The sequence below is a fragment of the Poecilia latipinna genome, unplaced genomic scaffold, assembly GCF_001443285.1.
Source record: "Poecilia latipinna isolate Pla-1442-1.1 unplaced genomic scaffold, P_latipinna-1.0 Scaffold1387, whole genome shotgun sequence".
Lineage (NCBI taxonomy): Eukaryota > Metazoa > Chordata > Actinopteri > Cyprinodontiformes > Poeciliidae > Poecilia > Poecilia latipinna.
The window spans coordinates 70,814-89,005 of record NW_015114003.1 but is presented as its reverse complement, the minus strand read 5'-3'; the positions used below and the strand labels follow the sequence as shown (position 1 = coordinate 89,005).

The 18,192-nt window shown below is 38.6% G+C and overlaps 1 protein-coding gene across 1 annotated transcript in view; it reads right to left on the bottom strand.

Annotated features, from left to right (window-relative positions):
• Positions 1-18,192, bottom strand: part of reln (reelin) — a gene marked incomplete at its 5' end in the record, with an annotated part of 132,580 nt that overhangs the window by 57,033 nt on the left and 57,355 nt on the right. Inside the window, 16 exons of the mRNA XM_015056507.1 lie at positions 52-288; positions 1,942-2,103; positions 3,254-3,487; positions 3,670-3,736; positions 4,874-4,983; positions 5,077-5,205; positions 5,285-5,493; positions 6,477-6,592; positions 6,679-6,830; positions 9,131-9,276; positions 9,459-9,699; positions 10,711-10,819; positions 13,228-13,279; positions 14,626-14,722; positions 16,200-16,278; positions 16,406-16,438. Of these exons, the coding sequence (XP_014911993.1) occupies positions 52-288; positions 1,942-2,103; positions 3,254-3,487; positions 3,670-3,736; positions 4,874-4,983; positions 5,077-5,205; positions 5,285-5,493; positions 6,477-6,592; positions 6,679-6,830; positions 9,131-9,276; positions 9,459-9,699; positions 10,711-10,819; positions 13,228-13,279; positions 14,626-14,722; positions 16,200-16,278; positions 16,406-16,438 (2,173 nt within the window). The remainder of the gene's footprint in view (positions 1-51; positions 289-1,941; positions 2,104-3,253; positions 3,488-3,669; positions 3,737-4,873; positions 4,984-5,076; positions 5,206-5,284; positions 5,494-6,476; positions 6,593-6,678; positions 6,831-9,130; positions 9,277-9,458; positions 9,700-10,710; positions 10,820-13,227; positions 13,280-14,625; positions 14,723-16,199; positions 16,279-16,405; positions 16,439-18,192) is intronic.

Here is an 18,192-nt window from a genome sequence, read left to right as displayed (position 1 = left end):
ACTGCTACAGATTAATAACGAAACTATTTCTGGTATGAGAACGTCTGAAACCTTAGAGTCCAGTCGTGCTGGCAGTACGGCTGAACGTTTCCCAGGTAAAAGCCGAGACTCTGCGTGACGTCCAGCACGTTGCTGAAGTCCAGACTTATGGTGTTGAACAGAACCGAGGTCATGCTGATTTCATCCAAGGCCCAAACGTCGCGGCTGCGTCCCGAGTGATACGGCTGCCACCAGCGGAACTGGATGCCAAACTTACGAGCGCCCGACGGAAGTTCGACTGAAACGATCCTAAAGGAGCGAGGAAATCAGACATCAGCAAAAAAAAACAAACACCATTAATGTCACTGATTCAATTCTAAAAGCAAAACTCGAGTTATTTAAATTCACCTCAAGAAATTTATTTTTGTTTTTTTAATTTCTGCTGACGACTCAGAACTAAAGAAAACGCAAAATTCATTTGCCCAGAAAATTTGAATATTACATACAAACAATACAAAATCGATTTTTAGAACTGAAATGTTGTACTCTATGACATTAGAGCGATAGTATGCAGAAAAAAGGAGCAAATTTCCACCAGAAAACTGAAATGTTGAGAGTAGACTCTGAATCTTTCTAGAAAAAAAAACGTGAAAATATCTGAGCTTCAAAAGTCAAAAACTTTCTTTGCATCTCAGAAAATTCCAAGTCTTTTCTAGAAAATTTCTGATTTTTTGTAGCAAATTTTCGTCTTTTCAAGTTTAATTTTTATTTCTTTTTTAATTCTCGAACATTTCTGAGATTAATCTCAAAATTTAGTTTTTTTTGGTGAAAATTTAATCCTTTAATCTACATTGACCCCACTATGCCATTGTACTTTTCAGTATCTCCAGGATTTTGCATTGCTTTGTGATTTTTTACAATCAAATCACAGAATTTATAATGAAATACTGCCACCTGCAGGTGGGAGTCAGCAGTCACGTAAACACAATGGGTTTGACTATTCTTGCAAAAAATAAATAAATAAATAAAAAATAAAAAATTGCAACAATTTTGCATTAGTAATGCACTGAATACTGAGATGTGTTTATTTTGCATTAATTATTCTATATTTACTGAGGTTATGTATGATCCTAACTGTCTGGGGAAATGAATCATGGGTTTTCATAAGTCATAATAATTTAAATTATCAGCAATCAATGCTTTAATTCTATCCATAAGAATAAGAGTCCTCTAGGGGGAAAAAACCCCTACATTTTATAAACTGGATCAGTATAAATACTTTCTTTGTTTGGCCATGTGTCAGAATCACAGCCGAACTGGTGTAGGAACATTAAACTATACAGTTTATGATGTAATCCAAGCAGATCAGCAGGAATTAATCATACAGACTGACAGAACGGTGAGTCAGGCCTCGACTTGGACGGAAAACCTACACAAACACATTCTGCTGTTTGTAATTAATGTACATGGAGACGTGGTTTTAACTCTGACAGTTACAGTGCACAGACAAAATATCAAATTTAATGCAACTTCTAAGCAACTTTTCAGTAAGATATGCGAGCTTGTTTTAAGACCAAGTCCTAAACATTGATGAAAAGTACTAGTTCCACTGGCAGGTTATTTCACTTAGCGTCTGTTAGTGTAGATGTGGATTCATTTCCTCAAGTGCATTTATTTAGGTGAGATGAATAAAAGGAGATGCCTTTTTTTTTTGCCTTGTTTTCTGCCCACTTTGTTGGTTTACGAATCGGGCTAAGCTATGCTTACTACCCACATAGTTGTCTTCAATTTTATTGCTAACCTTTTTTTTTTTTTTTTTAAAGACATTTTTCCTTTGTTATAAGTGAAATAATCTGCCAAAATAACTAGCACAAAACAAGCTCATATCTGACTGCCGAAAGAAAGATTATTGCTCCATATCAAAGTATAACCGTACAGAAGCAGCAGAAACGCAGACGTTACCTTGGCTCGTGGAAGCCTTGGTATGCGTAGTGCCGCAGCAGAGTCCAGGTGATGCCGTTATCTGAAGAGTAATGCAACAGAACGCCTTCACCCGGCTGATCGGGAGCCGGGCATGAGCTCAGGATGCTGCGACTGCCGAGGCGCAGAGTGAACTGGAGGTATCTGCAGATCAGATGAGGAAGAAGTGAAAAGGTGATAGGTTGAAACGAGCCGGTTTTCTGTGGCGAGAAAAGGAAGGCAGGTAAGGTGAACAATTTCTACTTCACGATTTCTAAGTGTGAAGTAGAAATTAAATGTTTTGGTATGAAAATTTTTTGGACTACTTGCAAGACACAGGATCTAACAGTGAGACATGGTGGTGGCAGCGTCACTCAGTAAGAGTAACATCACTACTTCACCATATTTTTACTCAAGTAAAAGTAAAAAAAGTATTTGGTAAAAAGTCTACTCAAGTACTGATCAAATTATCGTCTAATATTCAGCTGGACCAAAATGTAAAGTTTTGGTATTTTAAGGACAAAAACTTTTTTCCCTGACATTTACGAGTTAAGGACAAATATTATCACAAACACATTAAAGTTTCTTGTGTTGAGAAAAAAAATGGAAGAAGTTTTAAAATAAAACGTATGAAATGATCACAAGAGCCTAAGTACATAAGAGGGATTAAAAATAAAAAGTAGACACACGTCGGGGTGCACTGATTGCAGTTTACCGGCTGATTTGTGATATTTAAAAAGCTGGACTTGTGATTCCAATTTCCAATCACTGATTTCAGAAAATTAAGGAAATCAGCCAATAAATCAGCTGGCCGATAAATCGGTGCAAAACCCTAGACGTCTAAATTTAGTTATGAAAAACTTTGTATCACATCTTCTAATCCCTGCAGACTCATTAGTTTCTAATCTAGTTTAATGCATTTTTTATTCAGATGTCAATCATCTCCTCTTGGCTCCCAGATTCACCACCTCTGGCTCTCTGTCCTCGGTTAAACTGTTCTTTCATTAGCAGCACACTTCCCTCTCTCAGGCAGCTGTTTACTTTATCAGCCAGGAAACTGGCATTAAATATGGCTGCCATCTGTAACAGGTGCGATCAATCTAACATAATGCCAAATCATTAATCTAACACTTTAATGTCTTCTTCTCTCAGCTAAAGCTTCGCCCCAAACACCGTACATCTACAAGCGTGACATTAAAGCAGGAGAGCGAAGTGATGGATCACTGGAACAAGGAAGCTTTCTGCACTACTTTATCCTCAGACTGCAGATCTGCTTCTGTGCATGATAAACACTTTATATCCGCTCCATCAGTACCTGGCCTGGGAACTGTCGAGCGGCGCTGTGACCAAGTGTCTCCTGCCGTCCCTGTTAAAGACCAGAGCCTTTCCGCTGGCCAGCACGCCGCAGCCAAAGCTGACTTCAGCGCCGCGCAGCGACGAGAAGCTGTGGTAGGAGGAGAGACGCGGGCTGGAGAAACCCTCCGACAGGAAAGCGGGGAAGGTCTGCGACGCGAGCTCACAAGCCGGACCGCTGAAGCCTGGGTCACATCTGTGCAGAGAGGATGAGATTTGAAGGCAGAAACGATCAAATGGAGCGACAGAAAATGAAAATTCATTAATAAATCATACAAATAATACAATCTGATTCATTTTTAATAGAGCTAAAGGCTTCAGATGTCAGAGCTCAGTCGTTCTGGATTTATCTAGAGTATTAAAAAAGTCGACTCTCACTTGCAGCCTGTGCGGGAGCAATGTCCTCGTCCAGAGCAGAACCGGAGACAAGCCGGTCCGATGTACACTAAAGAACAACAGAACTTCAGACGGCTTACATAGATCATAAAATCTCAAAGATTAAAAGAAGAAATGAAAACAGTGAAATGAACTCAAACACGACAAGTTGATTTAGAAATTTTTACACACACTTTGCATGAATGTTGCAATAATTTAGAGCTTTTAATCATTTCATTAAGCTGTTCCTTTTTGGGGACGGCTGATAAAACAACATAAAACTTTAATATATTTTTAAATAAACACTGGATACACAAATTTGAATTTATTGAAATTTTATCAATTTGACGCACAAATAATGAGATGAGAGGTCCAATGATAGCATGCTTACGCTTTAGAAAAAAGGAATGGAGTAAATATTTACCTTGATAACTAACTAAATATCGTAATAAACATTTTGATGAATAAAAATTTAGCTCTACTTAAATAAACATGAACATAATTAAACACAAACATATTTAATTTAGCTAAATATTTAGCTTTAGTTAAATGCTTACATCCTAAATATTTAACTAAAGCTAAATATTTTAGCTTGAAGCTAATAACTATTCAGCATGTTAACAAAATAATTAGCACTTTAATATTCACTTTGAAGCTAAATATTTATATGAAAGATAAATATTTAGTTTAGAGCTTAATATTCAGCTTGGTAACTAAATATTTAGTATTTTAATATTTAGTTTTAAGCTAAATGTTTAGTTTGGATCTAAATATGTAGCTTGGTAACTAAATATATAGTTTGTTAAACTGAATACTTATCTTTCAGACTAATATTCAGCTTGCTAACTAAATAGGTAGTTAAATATTTAACACGTTAACAAAACATGTAGTTTGGTGCTAAATATTCTGGAGCTAAATAATACATTTATAAAAAATGAGTTACAGTGAAATGACTTCAAAAAATAATTTGTTTTTTTCTCATATGAGATTAAATAAATCAGCTTATTCTCGCTAATTTTCTACTTTCACTTTACAAGCTGCTTGAATTTGTGCCGGATAGAAATTTTAATATTTAATTCTGATCATTCATGTTGCTAAAACCTCCGTTTCTCTCATAACATCTGCTACTTTTGTAGATATTTGAAATCTCACAGAAAGTCTTGCTTTTAAACCCTGAATTAGTTTAGATTATATGTGGCGTTCTAACCGTTGTCTATGGCCCACATGTTGCCGGCTCCGGTGCCGGTCTGCTTCCAGCGAAACCGGGTCGTCTCTGTCAAGGCAGCATTGGGCAGGGGGATAGAGATTCTGGTCCACCTGAACCAACAAACAAAGCACACTTTGGCAATAAGATTCGTTAAATGCACAAACGTACGGCAGTAAGTGAGAACATGTTAGCAGAAACTTTACCCGCTGTAGTTGTCTGAGGAGTAGATGGTGCTGTGAGGTAGATGTGGCCCGGCACAGAGTTCTGGCAGACACTCGGTGTGCAGCAGAGACCAGGAGCGACCGAGATTGGTGGAAAACTCCAGACTCACACTAACAGGATGAAAACCAGCTTTGTTTTCTGATCAGGCTCCCTTGTGGCTACTTTATTCTGCCGGAACGTGTGTCATACCTGTTGGCAGGCTGGTAGGAGCCGCAGCCGAGGTTGATGGAGAACTGAGCAACATGTGTGTGCGTGCCAGGCAACACAGGGAGCAGCTGCATGAAATCCACGGCCCACACATGACGGTTAGCGCCTCCGTGGGACCGCTGCTCCAAGCAGAACTGCGTGACCGGTGTTTGCAGCTCAGATGGCAGCGCGACAGATACGACTGAAGGAGTCTGAGGAAGAAGATGGAAAAGATCCGAACAGAGCAGCACAAAATTAGAATCAAGTTCATGATTTTACACTTTACAGAACAATAAAGGCTGATTCTATTCTACAAGTCTGTGAGCAAACCGATTAATGAAATTTAATTAAATATTGAAGGGGAAATATTGTGCATTTTCCAGGCATAAAGCACTGTTTTATAGCACAGTAAAGTCACTGTTTTAACTTTAGTTGTTAGGGTTAAATTCTGCATACCTAAAATGTGACTTACAAGAAATTTTATTTTGTAATTTAACTCCTTTAATTTGGGTCTCTCAAGTGGTTCTCGGAGGCGCTGCACCAAGAACCACTGATGGAAACGACACAGAGACCTCAGAAGAAGACATGAGCTCAACTTCCTTCTCTCCAAAATGTAAACAAACACTGAGCAGCGTCAGATATGAGCAGTTATTGGGTTTCTCTTTTGTCTATGGTAAAAGACAACGAGTCATTTCTCCAGCTAGCGTTAGAGCAGCACGTTTGTTTAGGTTGTTTTTACCCACAATGCCATGTGGAATATTCCATTTCCTGCTTTTGGAGCAGTCTCTGGTCCGCTTGCATCAACATGTCCAATCAAACCGCAGCAGAGTTCCCTTCATAGGAAAGGAGACTGAGGTTTGTAAGCGGACCCGCGTTCGCTTTTTAGTCCGCATCAGAGTCCGATTGTGTATTCACACATCCACAAACGAACCGGACTTTCTAGACAAAAACACCAGAGTTGGATTAAAGTGATGTGACTGCAGCCTAAATCGCCTGCTCTGCTTGACATTAAGGGTAAAAACATCAGCATAAAACTTTATTATTAGATTAGCTCCTCAAATCAAATTTACTGCTTTAATGAAATGTGGAGGTTTTTCCAGAGATTATGAAAAGGTGATGGAAACAAGAGAAGCAATTCAGAAGTGAATTAATGTGGTTTCTATTTCAGTTTTCCACTATAGGAGCTGTGTCTCACCCTGTAGGAAGAGTATGGGAGAGTGTCGAGCACCACACGCTCTCTTCTGCCCTCTGACCTTCCAAACAGAACCACATTGTTCTCATGCGACTCCCCTGGATCGCAGTCACCTCCACCTGCACAAAATACCAGCCAAATCCAGCAAAACTACTGACAGCAACTACAATAAAGGTCATCAGGAGAAGCCAGAGGTAACGCATACCCATGGTGAAGTGGAAGCGGAGATTTCCATAAGACGTGGTGTCCAGGTAGGGGGTGCACACTCTTCTCCGACCCTCCTTCTCGAACACCAGAGCAGCGCCTGATTCAATCTCTCCACACTTTGTCCCGTACATTGCTCCCTCTATGTCCCAGCTGAGAAAAAAAGTGAGAGATTTATTATGTGTTATGTAGCACAAATCTGGAACAAACATTCAGAAAACTGCAAAACAGCCGAAACACTGAGTTCCTTCAACTCCAGACTAAAAACCCACCTGTTTAGAGAGACTTTTGAAACATAAGTCAACAATCTGATGTGTAACGACGGCATTTGACAAAATGTAATGCTTCAATTGTTGACTGTGTGTTTATGATTTTGTTTTTATGATGAAACGCTGTGTGTACTGAAATGTGCTATACAAATAAACTTAACTTGGCTTAATGTATGTGTTTTCGAGCCACAGAGGACTATTTTATACCACAATCAAGCAATTATGTTAACTCCAGTAGTTATAAAAAAGATGTGTATGTCAAATGTGGCTTCCAAGAAATTTGACTGTTATTTGGCGTCTCTGTCGCTTTAAAAACTGCTTCAGGAAGTCATTACAACATCACTCCTCTATTAACCCTTCAACAACGTTTTTACTAGCAAGTAGTTGCTACAATGAGATGCACAGTTCCACCAGGTGTTTGCTAATTGCTGCTGGCTAGTCTGAAGGAGTCACAGAGCTCAGAAGCTTGGAAACTGCAGTTCAGAGGAGGAGCTGCGCTTGGAGGGCGGGGCTAGGTCCACCCAGGCATTTTGCACAGCTGAGTGGTTGCCATGGAGATCAGAGGATTTCTAAACATGCATGAAAGAATCAAAGCAACACTCCAGGAATGTTTTTTATGGCCAAACAAAATTATAACATGATGTAAAGTTCAAAAAGGCCAGTTCCATGTAATACTGCCCCTTTAACATTTAAGGCACATTTTCACGCACATTTGATGACCTGCTAAAATCACAGCGCCATCTAGTGGCCTGGCATGACAACTGCAGCTGAATCAAGATGTCGTCTAAACATGGGACGTTTTCTCAATCAGCATCAGAAAATACCGGCAGTTTCTCGTGTTAACATAGCCTTAATGTTCAAACCCGGCTTATAAGGCAAACAAACAAACAGTTTTTGGCATGAATCACCTGGAATGGGACTTCTACAGGATGCACATATTTCACCACGGCAGACTTTTCAGATTCTCATTATCTCCGACAGAAGTTTGCTCAGTGTGTCAGCCCAGCTCTCCGTAGTTCATCCGACTCCCCTCACAGTTTCTGTTTTTCTCCTGTTCCCCTTCCTGCTGTTACTATCCGTTTTCTGTCTCTGTCACTGCTGGGTTAAACAACACGCGAAGCGTACCATTAACAAAAGAGAAGAAGGAGTCTTCCCGGCCTCCTTGTACATGTGTTCAGTTCACAGATCCCTGATGGGCGAGAGCTTCACGCAGGGCGGCGTGTCGGGATGTAGGTGTGAGGGCGTGGTCCTTCTCATTAATGGAAACGCGTACTGACAGAGCTGATGCATGGAGCCTGTTAATTACTCCCTGGCAGCAGCGCTATCCACCAGCCCTCTCTTTTCATCTCTGCGCCTCATGCAGAGCATCAGACAGTGCTTCCTTGCTCTCTGCTGTCCGGTGTGTGTTTTCCCGTACGGTTGTGTGCTCTGAACAGATGGACGGCCATCTCTGTAGCAGTCAGAGGTATGCCGATCACCTGTGTGGGTTCCCACGCTTGACTTACGCAGCGCTGCGTGTTTCATTACAGGACATATGACAAGTGACAGGCGTCAAAGCATTTTGAATGTTTGCATACCTCAGTAACCCTGCCAATGTAATTCTTTCCCACTTGCCAGGAGTTAAATATAACCATATAAGCAAACCAGTAATTCACAATCCTAAAAGTATTTGTGGTCTAGTTTCTACTGCAAATGTCTTAGTTCACTTGAAATAAGACAAAAATGACTTACAAGTAACTTTTTAACACAACATAGAAGCTTGTTTTAAGTAAATAATCCTTAATATTGATGAAAAAGTAATAGTTCCACTGGCAGATTATTTCACTTATAACAAGACATTTTTCCTGTTATACGTGAGAGCAATACTTTTTCATCAATATTTAAAAATTATTTACATAAAACAAGCTTCTATGTTGTGTTAAAAAGTTACTTGAATTAAGACAAAACTAACTTACAAGATATTTACTGTAAAAATTAGACCAAAATACTTGGGAAGGTTTTGTGTTTTTGCAGTGTAGTGGTATATAAACTTGGGAAAACAATGACAGTCGCTCCATTCAATACTTCATCCCTCACTTTGGGAGTTCCTCATGGCGCCTCAACACGATTAAGTTAAGTAGCTGTAAAGGGTGAGTTGATAAAAACCACATGAAAAACACATTTTTTACTCTGATCTTGACTTACTTTAAAGGTGGCGTCTCAAAGTCTTCCTCCCAGTAGCTTCTTCCCTCTTCACGGTGCAAATCGATGTCTCTGGTGGAGGCGAAGCTGCGGCCGACTCCTTCACCACCATGGAAATACAGAGCATTGCCCTCCGACTGACAGGCATGCTGCTCAATAAAAACACATGAAATTACATGCTTCAATTTACATCTGGCATCATTATAGTTCATATTTCTCCAAACAATAGATACACACCTCCTGATGACATTTATTATTTATACGTCTTGAGCTTTTTTTTTTTTTTTTTTAAATTTATGCTCAATGCTCATTTATGCGTATCTGAGCGTACCTTGATGGTGGCTCCGGGGAAGAAGAGCCAGTTGGACGTGTCCAGAGGATCCAGGTTGTCCTCTATCAGAGGAACTCTGTGGGCAGAATTCACCAGCAGCACGTTGTCGAGGCCCCAGCAGGACTCGTAGCCTTCAGGCCCGTGGGGCGTCTCCTGAGACCAGCGCAGACGAACGGCTTCTCCTCTGGAGGAATGTGGGAGTGGCAGCAGGTGGACGACGGTGCTGCTGTTAGTGGGAGCTCTGAGAAAGAAGGGGAAAAGACGATTAACTGGCTGATATTTCAGGTAGTTGAAATATTAAATTAAGAAACGCATCATAAACATCATGCTTAATATTTTTTAAAGTGAACCTGTTAAGGAAAATGTATATTTTGCATGTTTTCTCTACAGCTTCTAAAAACAGACCAAATGGTTAAAAAAACACAAGTTGTCTTTTTGGTGTTTGGAAAATGAGTCATTTCAAAAACCATGCCATCCTTCAATCACCTACTGCTAGGTGAGGGCCCCAGCCTGTTACCTAGCAACCACAGTGGAGTTCCACCCATCACCTAGCAACCCAAACTGAGCTCCAACACATTTGGACAGCTAGTTTTACTGCCCTATGTGCTGTACAATGGCTGCTGGAAAAGACAAGTGTTTTGTTTTTGTCTTGCCATCATCCACTCTTGCTGCATTCTTGTTGGCTGTGCAGGAGGCTCCACTTCTGTTTTTCAAAGATGTATGGTTGTATAACTGTGCATCTGTTTGCAGCCATTTTAACATGCAAATGTAAACACTGAGTTGGGGGCGTGGGCAGGAGCAGCTTATTTGGATTTAAAGTGACAGAGGCCCTAAAACATCTCATTCTGAAAGGAGCTCAAAACAGGCAGAACTAAAATCTCATGATTTTGTGTAAAAAATGTAATAAACATGTTTTGTATTGTCCATAGATATATCCTAACCTTTTTAATAGGAGCAGAATATAAAGTAAACCAGACCTGTTAAGACATTTACGAGTTAAAACTGAAACCTCACACCGCATCCTGACTAAACATAATAATTTTACTATGCCTGTTTGAAAGCTGACAAAACACAGAGGCCAAGAGAGAGGGATTAAAAACAGGTGGATCATCAAGACACAAACAGGAGAGAAATGACAAATTAAGAGGGGGAGGTGTGAAGAGGGAAGAGGGAGGGCGGGTGTTTATAACAGATGGAGGGACTGTGTGTGTGATGGATGAGGCGGGAGGAAGGAGACGAGAGAGAAACCGACCTGATCTTTTCCAGTGTGATCCAGTCATCCGAGGTGTTTGCGTTGCCACTTAGGCTGTACAACACCGAGATGCTGGGATCCGAGTAGCTGAACCGACAGGAACCCGAACCTAAACACAGAAAAAGGGCACTCAGGTTGGATAATAATAACAGTAAGAGTTAAATAACATCAAATTAAGCTCCTTATTTGTTGCATCACCTTTTTAGAGCTCATTGCCTTTACTTCATTTAATTTGTATAATGTATGGTTGACTTCTGGTTTTTGATTTGATGCTTTTATTTTGATAAGACTGAATACATTATAGATCGGCAGCTTAGCGACAAAAACTAGTTGCAACAAGATACATTTCTAAAATGCATCTTATTAGCAGCACCCTTGATAGAGGCACAAGGTATGTTCATTTTGTAAATAAGGATGTTTTTAATTTTAATCAATTAAAACTGTTAATCCTTTTATTGTATACAAATACTAGAGTATAGTTTTTTTAAATGTAGTTGATATTTTCAGTGGTAAACGTTTTTAGCTTAGTAAGAGCATGGTTTTGTAGCGTACCCCGTTTTTTTGTTTTGTTTATGTGTACATAAAGCTCTTACGGTGGAACTAAGGGTTTACGTCCAATAAACCTTACTGTTCATCAGTAAAACCTCAATACTTCATTCGCTACAATAATAAAGAACAAGCCTAAAAGACGGATACATTTTCTGATTCGCCAGGCAGCTTGCTGGATTCTCCCACTCTCCCCTCTGGGATAAATTGGGAGGTTAAACTGTAAATGGTGTCATGACTAAAGGAGTCAGTCAGCAGTTTCTGAGGATTTAGAGAAGATGATGTATGATAAGGATGGGGAAGTGAAGGCAGACTGACCGTTGGAAACTCGATCTGAGTGTGTGTGTCTGTGTGTGTCCGTGTGTGTGCGCGCGTGTGCTTCCACCCAGATTTAACTTACACTATTTTTAAATGTGGACCTCTTTGGATGCTATGGGAGTAAATGGGGTCAAAGGCTGCTAATGGACTAGTACAGTAAGTCCCAACGTCCTCACCTGCTCCCCCTCCCTCCGTTAACTCAAGGCTACGTTTAAAATTCATGCAACAACCAGAACTCCACAACAGTTTTTACCTCGCATATCTAGCAAAACAAACCGATTTTCCTGACCTTCAGAGAGCATAGCAGCCTGTCAGACAAGCGGTTGAAGGTGAGGCTTTACCTTCATGTACTTTTATTTTCTCCTTGCCTTCCTCCCTGGAGAACAGGTGGATGGATGTAATGGACATGAAAAATACAACACCTCTAAAACTCTTCCATGGCCTTCTCAGTGTCTTTCCAGAAATTGTAAATCATTCATTACAGATACAGGAGGAGGGAGGCGGGAGCGAGGACAGTAGGACGGCGGAAGAAACGCTGAAATATGGTTTGCACCAGCAGATTTACCGACATGAAACGGCGTAAATGAGCACCGTCTCCCTAAAGCAGACAGAGGTAGTTTCTCCTCATGGACAGATTGTTTCTACACAATTATAAAGGATTCACAAAGTACATATATAAAGTCTATACACCTACTGAAATTTTTGAGATGTAGAAGGAAGATCAAATTATACAATTTAAAAATGTTTGATGTTTAAAATGACAATTCAGATAAAAAAAAACTCCCAACATGTCTGTGAAGAGTAAAGAAACACTTAAAGACGCTTCAATCTCAACAATTTTAACCTTAATCAAGGCTTAATGACTATAAGTTAAAGCTATAATCTGTGGGATAATCTGGAGGTGTGGCCAAAAAATAACTTTGTATTCTGACTAGTAATGCAAATTATCGATTGATGACTGAATCTAAAGGGGATTGCTCTTACCAGTCCACTAACGATTAACTGAGAAGCGGCCATTTTCTTTTTTATCAGCAGGGTTGACCATTTTTCCATAACATGAAGGGCTAAGTTTTTCACATGCTTAATTTGTGGCAGCTGTATTAAATACAGACCGAATAAACAGAAAATTGTGGTTTTCGCAAAATGATTAAACTTCACATATTTTTAAAATATAACAAAACAGTAACTGATTAGGTTGCTAAATAGAAAAATAAAAGATGAAAAAATTAAATACTTGTACCACAGACATGTTAATGTCTTTTCCCACCATGTTACAATTTTTCTCTGTTTTGGACCGTTTATTTCCTGTTCTGGTCTGCCTCTGCCATCTTCTGTATCTGGCTCTGTTTACGTGTGACCAGTGGCGCCCTCTGCTGGACGGCGGCCAAACTACACCACTAAAACAAAGTCTTAGCTAATGATTAGAACTAATTTTTATCTAATTATCTATTGATTGACAATTAAACGTAAGTTGATTAATTGTTTGCATCTCTAATTCTGACCTTTTTCAAAGTAGGCCCGGTGAATATGCAAAGACAACTGATTGACTATATAACAGGTTGAATAAAGTGTTTTAATGATTTATCATGGTGTGATAATTTAAAAAAAAATTTAAACATTGACTGCATGCAGTGTGTTTTTGCAAACACTCACCCAGAGCAAACTGCAGGACTGAGGCTGTGCTGGTGTTGAGAGGTACTGTAGTCTAAGGAGGAAACAGAACAATAATATCTTTATAGCAAAAGAAACAACAAATCTTACAATACCAATAAAATTCCTAAAAATGCACATATTTACTTTTCTATATTTTAAAGGATGAATACTACGGGAAATAAGCTGTCAGTACTTCAATTGGAATTCAATAAATCAGACTTTAGCATGTAATAAATCAGATTTGCTGTGAGCGGTTTTATTAGATCTCATTAAATTTAAAAAGTTTTGTTTACATAATTTAACAATAGTAACCTATGCAATGTTTTCAGCTATAGATTGCTGTAAACTGCTTATTTGTCTTTGCCTAAATGTGTGTGTTGTTTCTGGATTAACATTTTTGTTGCACTCGACAGAAGAGCTGCCAGGGAGCTGCTCAAAAACATCTGGAACAGTGACAGACAAAGCGGCTGTTTATCACAGAAGTAAACAGAATCACAAGGCACTAAACACTTCTCTGCTGTGAAGTGTGAAGCTTTCATCTCTCACAGCAAAACCAACTGAAATCCACAGAGACAGAAAGAGGAAAAGAAAGGACGGAAAAACACTTTTCACTGGGTAAGATATAACTTTGCTTTAATATAGTCAGTGTGATATGCAGTTGTTTAGCTCCAAACGTTTTCACTGCCGGTCCTATTTACTAACCCTTGTTTTAGGCCTTTAAATGCCGAAACCAAATGTCAAAAACAGCATCTTAAGTTAAACGGAATTAGGAAATCCAATGAAACAAACTGATATTAAAATATTTAAAAAATTAAAAAATTGACTTTCATCAACTTATTTTTTATTTTAAACTGATAACCACAGTTTAAACTTTAAACCATAAACCAGGGCAGAGATGTTTCTTTTTAATAGATTTGCTCCTTTTATTTATGGCTTTAAATAGCTAGACAGATCAAATACTTATTTGAATAAAAGCTGGTTTTAATTTTTTTTAGCTTATTCACACTCCTTTTTGGACAAGTACATTGCTAAAATGACTTAAAATGTTTTTTTTTATTGATTTGTTTGAAATAAATGAATAAAATAAATACAAAATGTGATGTTATGTTTGCTTTTCAAATTGAATAAATACCTAATGAATAATTGCACATCTTACTCATTTTCATTCTTATGTGATTGTCTATATTAATAAAAATGTAAAAACTGATACTGAATTAGAGAGTTCAAGGTAAATGCTGCAGCACTAGGACATTTTAATTTTCCAGCTTCTGTTGTCGCAGCTCGCATGTTACGATTTAGAGTGGATGTGGTTGTGCCCACTGGGCGGCTGGCTTGGATCTGTAGTCAATGGGCCATAAAATACGCAGTGGTTGCATTGTGGTCAAACATGGTAGTTACCAGCTCTCGCTCTCCAAAGTGCTCACAGAAAGTGACGGCTCTGCCATGCAACACCACGCCACACTGCTCCCCGACCTCACAGTTACTGCACTCAGACCTGGGAAGAGATCAGGATCAGAAGAGTTCACACAAAGAGGAGAGCTACAAGGTAATCATCTTAGAATGACACAAATTATTAGAGAGAGTGCTTTGCAAAAGTCTTCAAACTCTCTCAACTTTTTCATAGTTGAAATATGCATGATTCCAATTTCTTTTTTCAACAAAAATCTAGTAAAGATTGTGATACATTTATGTATTCCTGAAGCAACTGGCATGACGCCGGTTTTACTTCCTCGTTAGTGGAGGAAACCCAACAAACAAACAGTGCTACAACGGTAGAGGTAATAAAACTCAATGTGCTACCCGAGACATTTTTTTTTTTATCATTTTTGCATTATCAGCCAACACTGAGGCAAAGACGACGGGCAAGAAAATTATCCAACGAGTCCAACATCAAACAACGGAGAAATCAACAATAAAGCCCAAGACAAAAAATGATGAGGGACACAAAGTCTGGTTGGGTTTGAGTGTGAACGCTGCGTCCGCCACATTTTACATGTACAAAACGGGGAGTAATGACTTAAACAATATGAGCTTGAGAAAATCTGCCTTCAGGAAAATGCTTAAAAATGAACAGCAGCATAAAAAGACACTAAAAAAGCACTGCAGTTCCTGCAGCACAAGTTTTCAAGCTGCCATACCGTTGGAATCTACACACACAAAATCAAGCAGAACTATCTTCACTCATTCATCTTTGATTTGAATCGGCGTCATGTCAATTACAGCTGCAAGTGTTTTGAGACATGTCTCAAAGCACTTGCGGTGCACATCCATTTTTTTTAACCATTTTTCTTTCAAAATGCAGAGGGGCGTGGCCAAGACATAAGTAAAGCTGTAACGTTGTAACCAATAGGAACATCTGACTGCAATAGCCATCATTCAACCAACAGGCAGTAGCACTAAAATATGTTTTAGACTAAATATTGGATAATTTAAGAAATTGACATAAAAATGTCACAATTTGCACAGAAACATGACATCACCCTTAATGACCAATTTAAAAAAGAAAGATTTGGAGTTTAATTACTCTTTAAATCTTCTCACAGATTCTTAATTGGATTTACATGTGAAGCTGTGTAAAAATGTAAAGGCGAAGAATAAAAATGCACAACAATTTTGAGATTTTGATAGGTAAAAAAAAAGAACATCATTTCTCATTTGCCTTTTGCAATTATTGGCTACTATGTGTTATCCTTGCACATAAAATCCTATGGTGATACATAAACGATGTTTTTTCAACATGGCAAAATGTGGGAAAGTACATAAATGCATTTGCAAGGTCCTGCTTGTAGTTATCAGGCTCAGTTCACACAGCCACAAATTTCTGGTCTACTCAGATCCTGCCACAAAAAAGCAACTTGATGATCCATAAAAACTGGTACAAATGAGCGAACCTCTGTCAAACTTGGTTGAGTGTTCCCAGAAAACACAAAGGCCCTTCAGGCTGCAAGAGAAACAGAAACTTTTCCACCTACCATATGTTAGAGTCCAACTCTCCTGGGATGTTGGAGTCAAAGTCATCTCGTAGAACAGCATGTTTCGCGTGGAGCTCCACTATAAACATGTAATGCACAACGTGCTCACAGTTAAATCTACTGTCTATGCTGCTTTGTAGAGAGTATCATTGGCAAGATTGAAGTAATGAATGAAATTAATAACATTTAATGCAATTGAAACTCACCAAGATTGGGCCTCAAGGGGGTTTCTGTTGGAGCTAAAACAGAGAACAGGTGTTAGTCAAGTCATGGTAAGTCCACCTAATCCTAACCTTACACTGCAAAAATAGAAAAACATTAGTATTTTTGGTAAAATATTTAGTGCAAATATCTTAACACACTTTAAATAAAACAAAACTAACTTACAAGTAACTTTTCAGCAAGATATAGGTGTCTGTTACAGTAAATAACTCCTTAATATTGATGAAAAAAGTGGTAGATTATGTTACTTATAACATGGGACAAGAAATTGTTCCCAAATAATCTGTCAGAACTAGTAAATATCATCAATACTAGGGAAGTATCGACTTAAAACAAGAACCCATATCTTGCTGAAAAGTTGCTTGCAAGTTAGTTTTGTTTTATTTCAACTGCACCAAGATATTTGCACCAACATTGGACTAAAAATACTTAGTAACATTTGGAGTTTTGCAATGCATAACTTGCAGATAGTTGCTGCCGGTGGACACAAACAAAGCTGAAAAGTGCAGATACAAACACACAGGTTTCCATGCAAAAATGTATCCCACCACCTGTATTTACACAGTTTGCAACTTTAACTGTACTCTTCTGGGATGTGAGAACAGGGAGAAGCGGCCAATCTTCCATCATAACTGAGTAACACAAAGTTTCTCTGTGTTTCCCCAAAGTCTCCTAGCTACTGATGTTAATTCCTTTCAGTAATGAAAGGCCTGGCTGCTATGATTAATAGTTCAATGGCAATTAACCGCCATCCTCCCCAGAGACGGAGGCTGTGATCTGTGGCCGCTGCCCAGCAAACACACTCAGCCATCAATCTCTCCCAGGGGACATGACAGCTCCGAGAGCAGGAAGGAGGTGAATGGGAAGTTGATGAAGAGGCGGGGGCTCTGAGTGGTAGATCTTAATGAATCAACCGTGAGTTTAAAAAATTACTGTAACTCAATTACAAAGAACGCTTTGTAGAAAAAGATTAACTACAACTTAGAGGAAAAGGAAAGTGTTTGCAAGATATTTGTGCTGAAAAATGTAAAGGTTAAAAATTAAGACAGAATATTCTTATATTTTAGAGCAATGTTGTTCAAAGTGGGGGCTGTGGCCCTTTCAGGGGCCACATTGAGGCCTCTAGATGGGCCTCAAAAAGTTGGAGGGATGAATTAAATTAAATTAACCTAACAAATGTTTTAATCATACATTTTTAAGTAGAACTGTATGTTTTCTTAAAATCTAATCAGTTTTTTAGCATTATTAATTTTTGTTTTAATTTTTTTATTTAAACAGGTGGAGCCCCATTAAAAGTCAGATCTTATTTATTTATATCATGATAAGTTTTTCAGTCATACCATCCAGTCCTAAATTTTAATAAAATAATAATTCAAAAAAGAAGAAACTGGGAGCAACAGGAGTTAGACGGATAAAGGATCTGACAAATAGTGAGGAAAAACAGAGTAAGAGATGAAAAGGTGTCGTGGAAACAGGTGAGCAGTAACACTAATGCCTTTAGTAAAAATATCTAAATGGAACATGACTAAACACATGAGAACAAAAAAAAAGATATAACTAAAAAAATGAAACTAAAATCACAACAGTGACTCAGAATATAAGAACAAGAGCAGTGAGATTAACCAGAATAAAACTAAACCAAATCCAGCTGTTTATTATTAATCTGCTGCACAGTTTGCATGTGCAGCTATGAACGGCATGCAAAGGAATCGTCTTTTTGCGCTCCAGCGTTGTGACATACATAAAATTTCTGGATGGAAACTAGAAAATG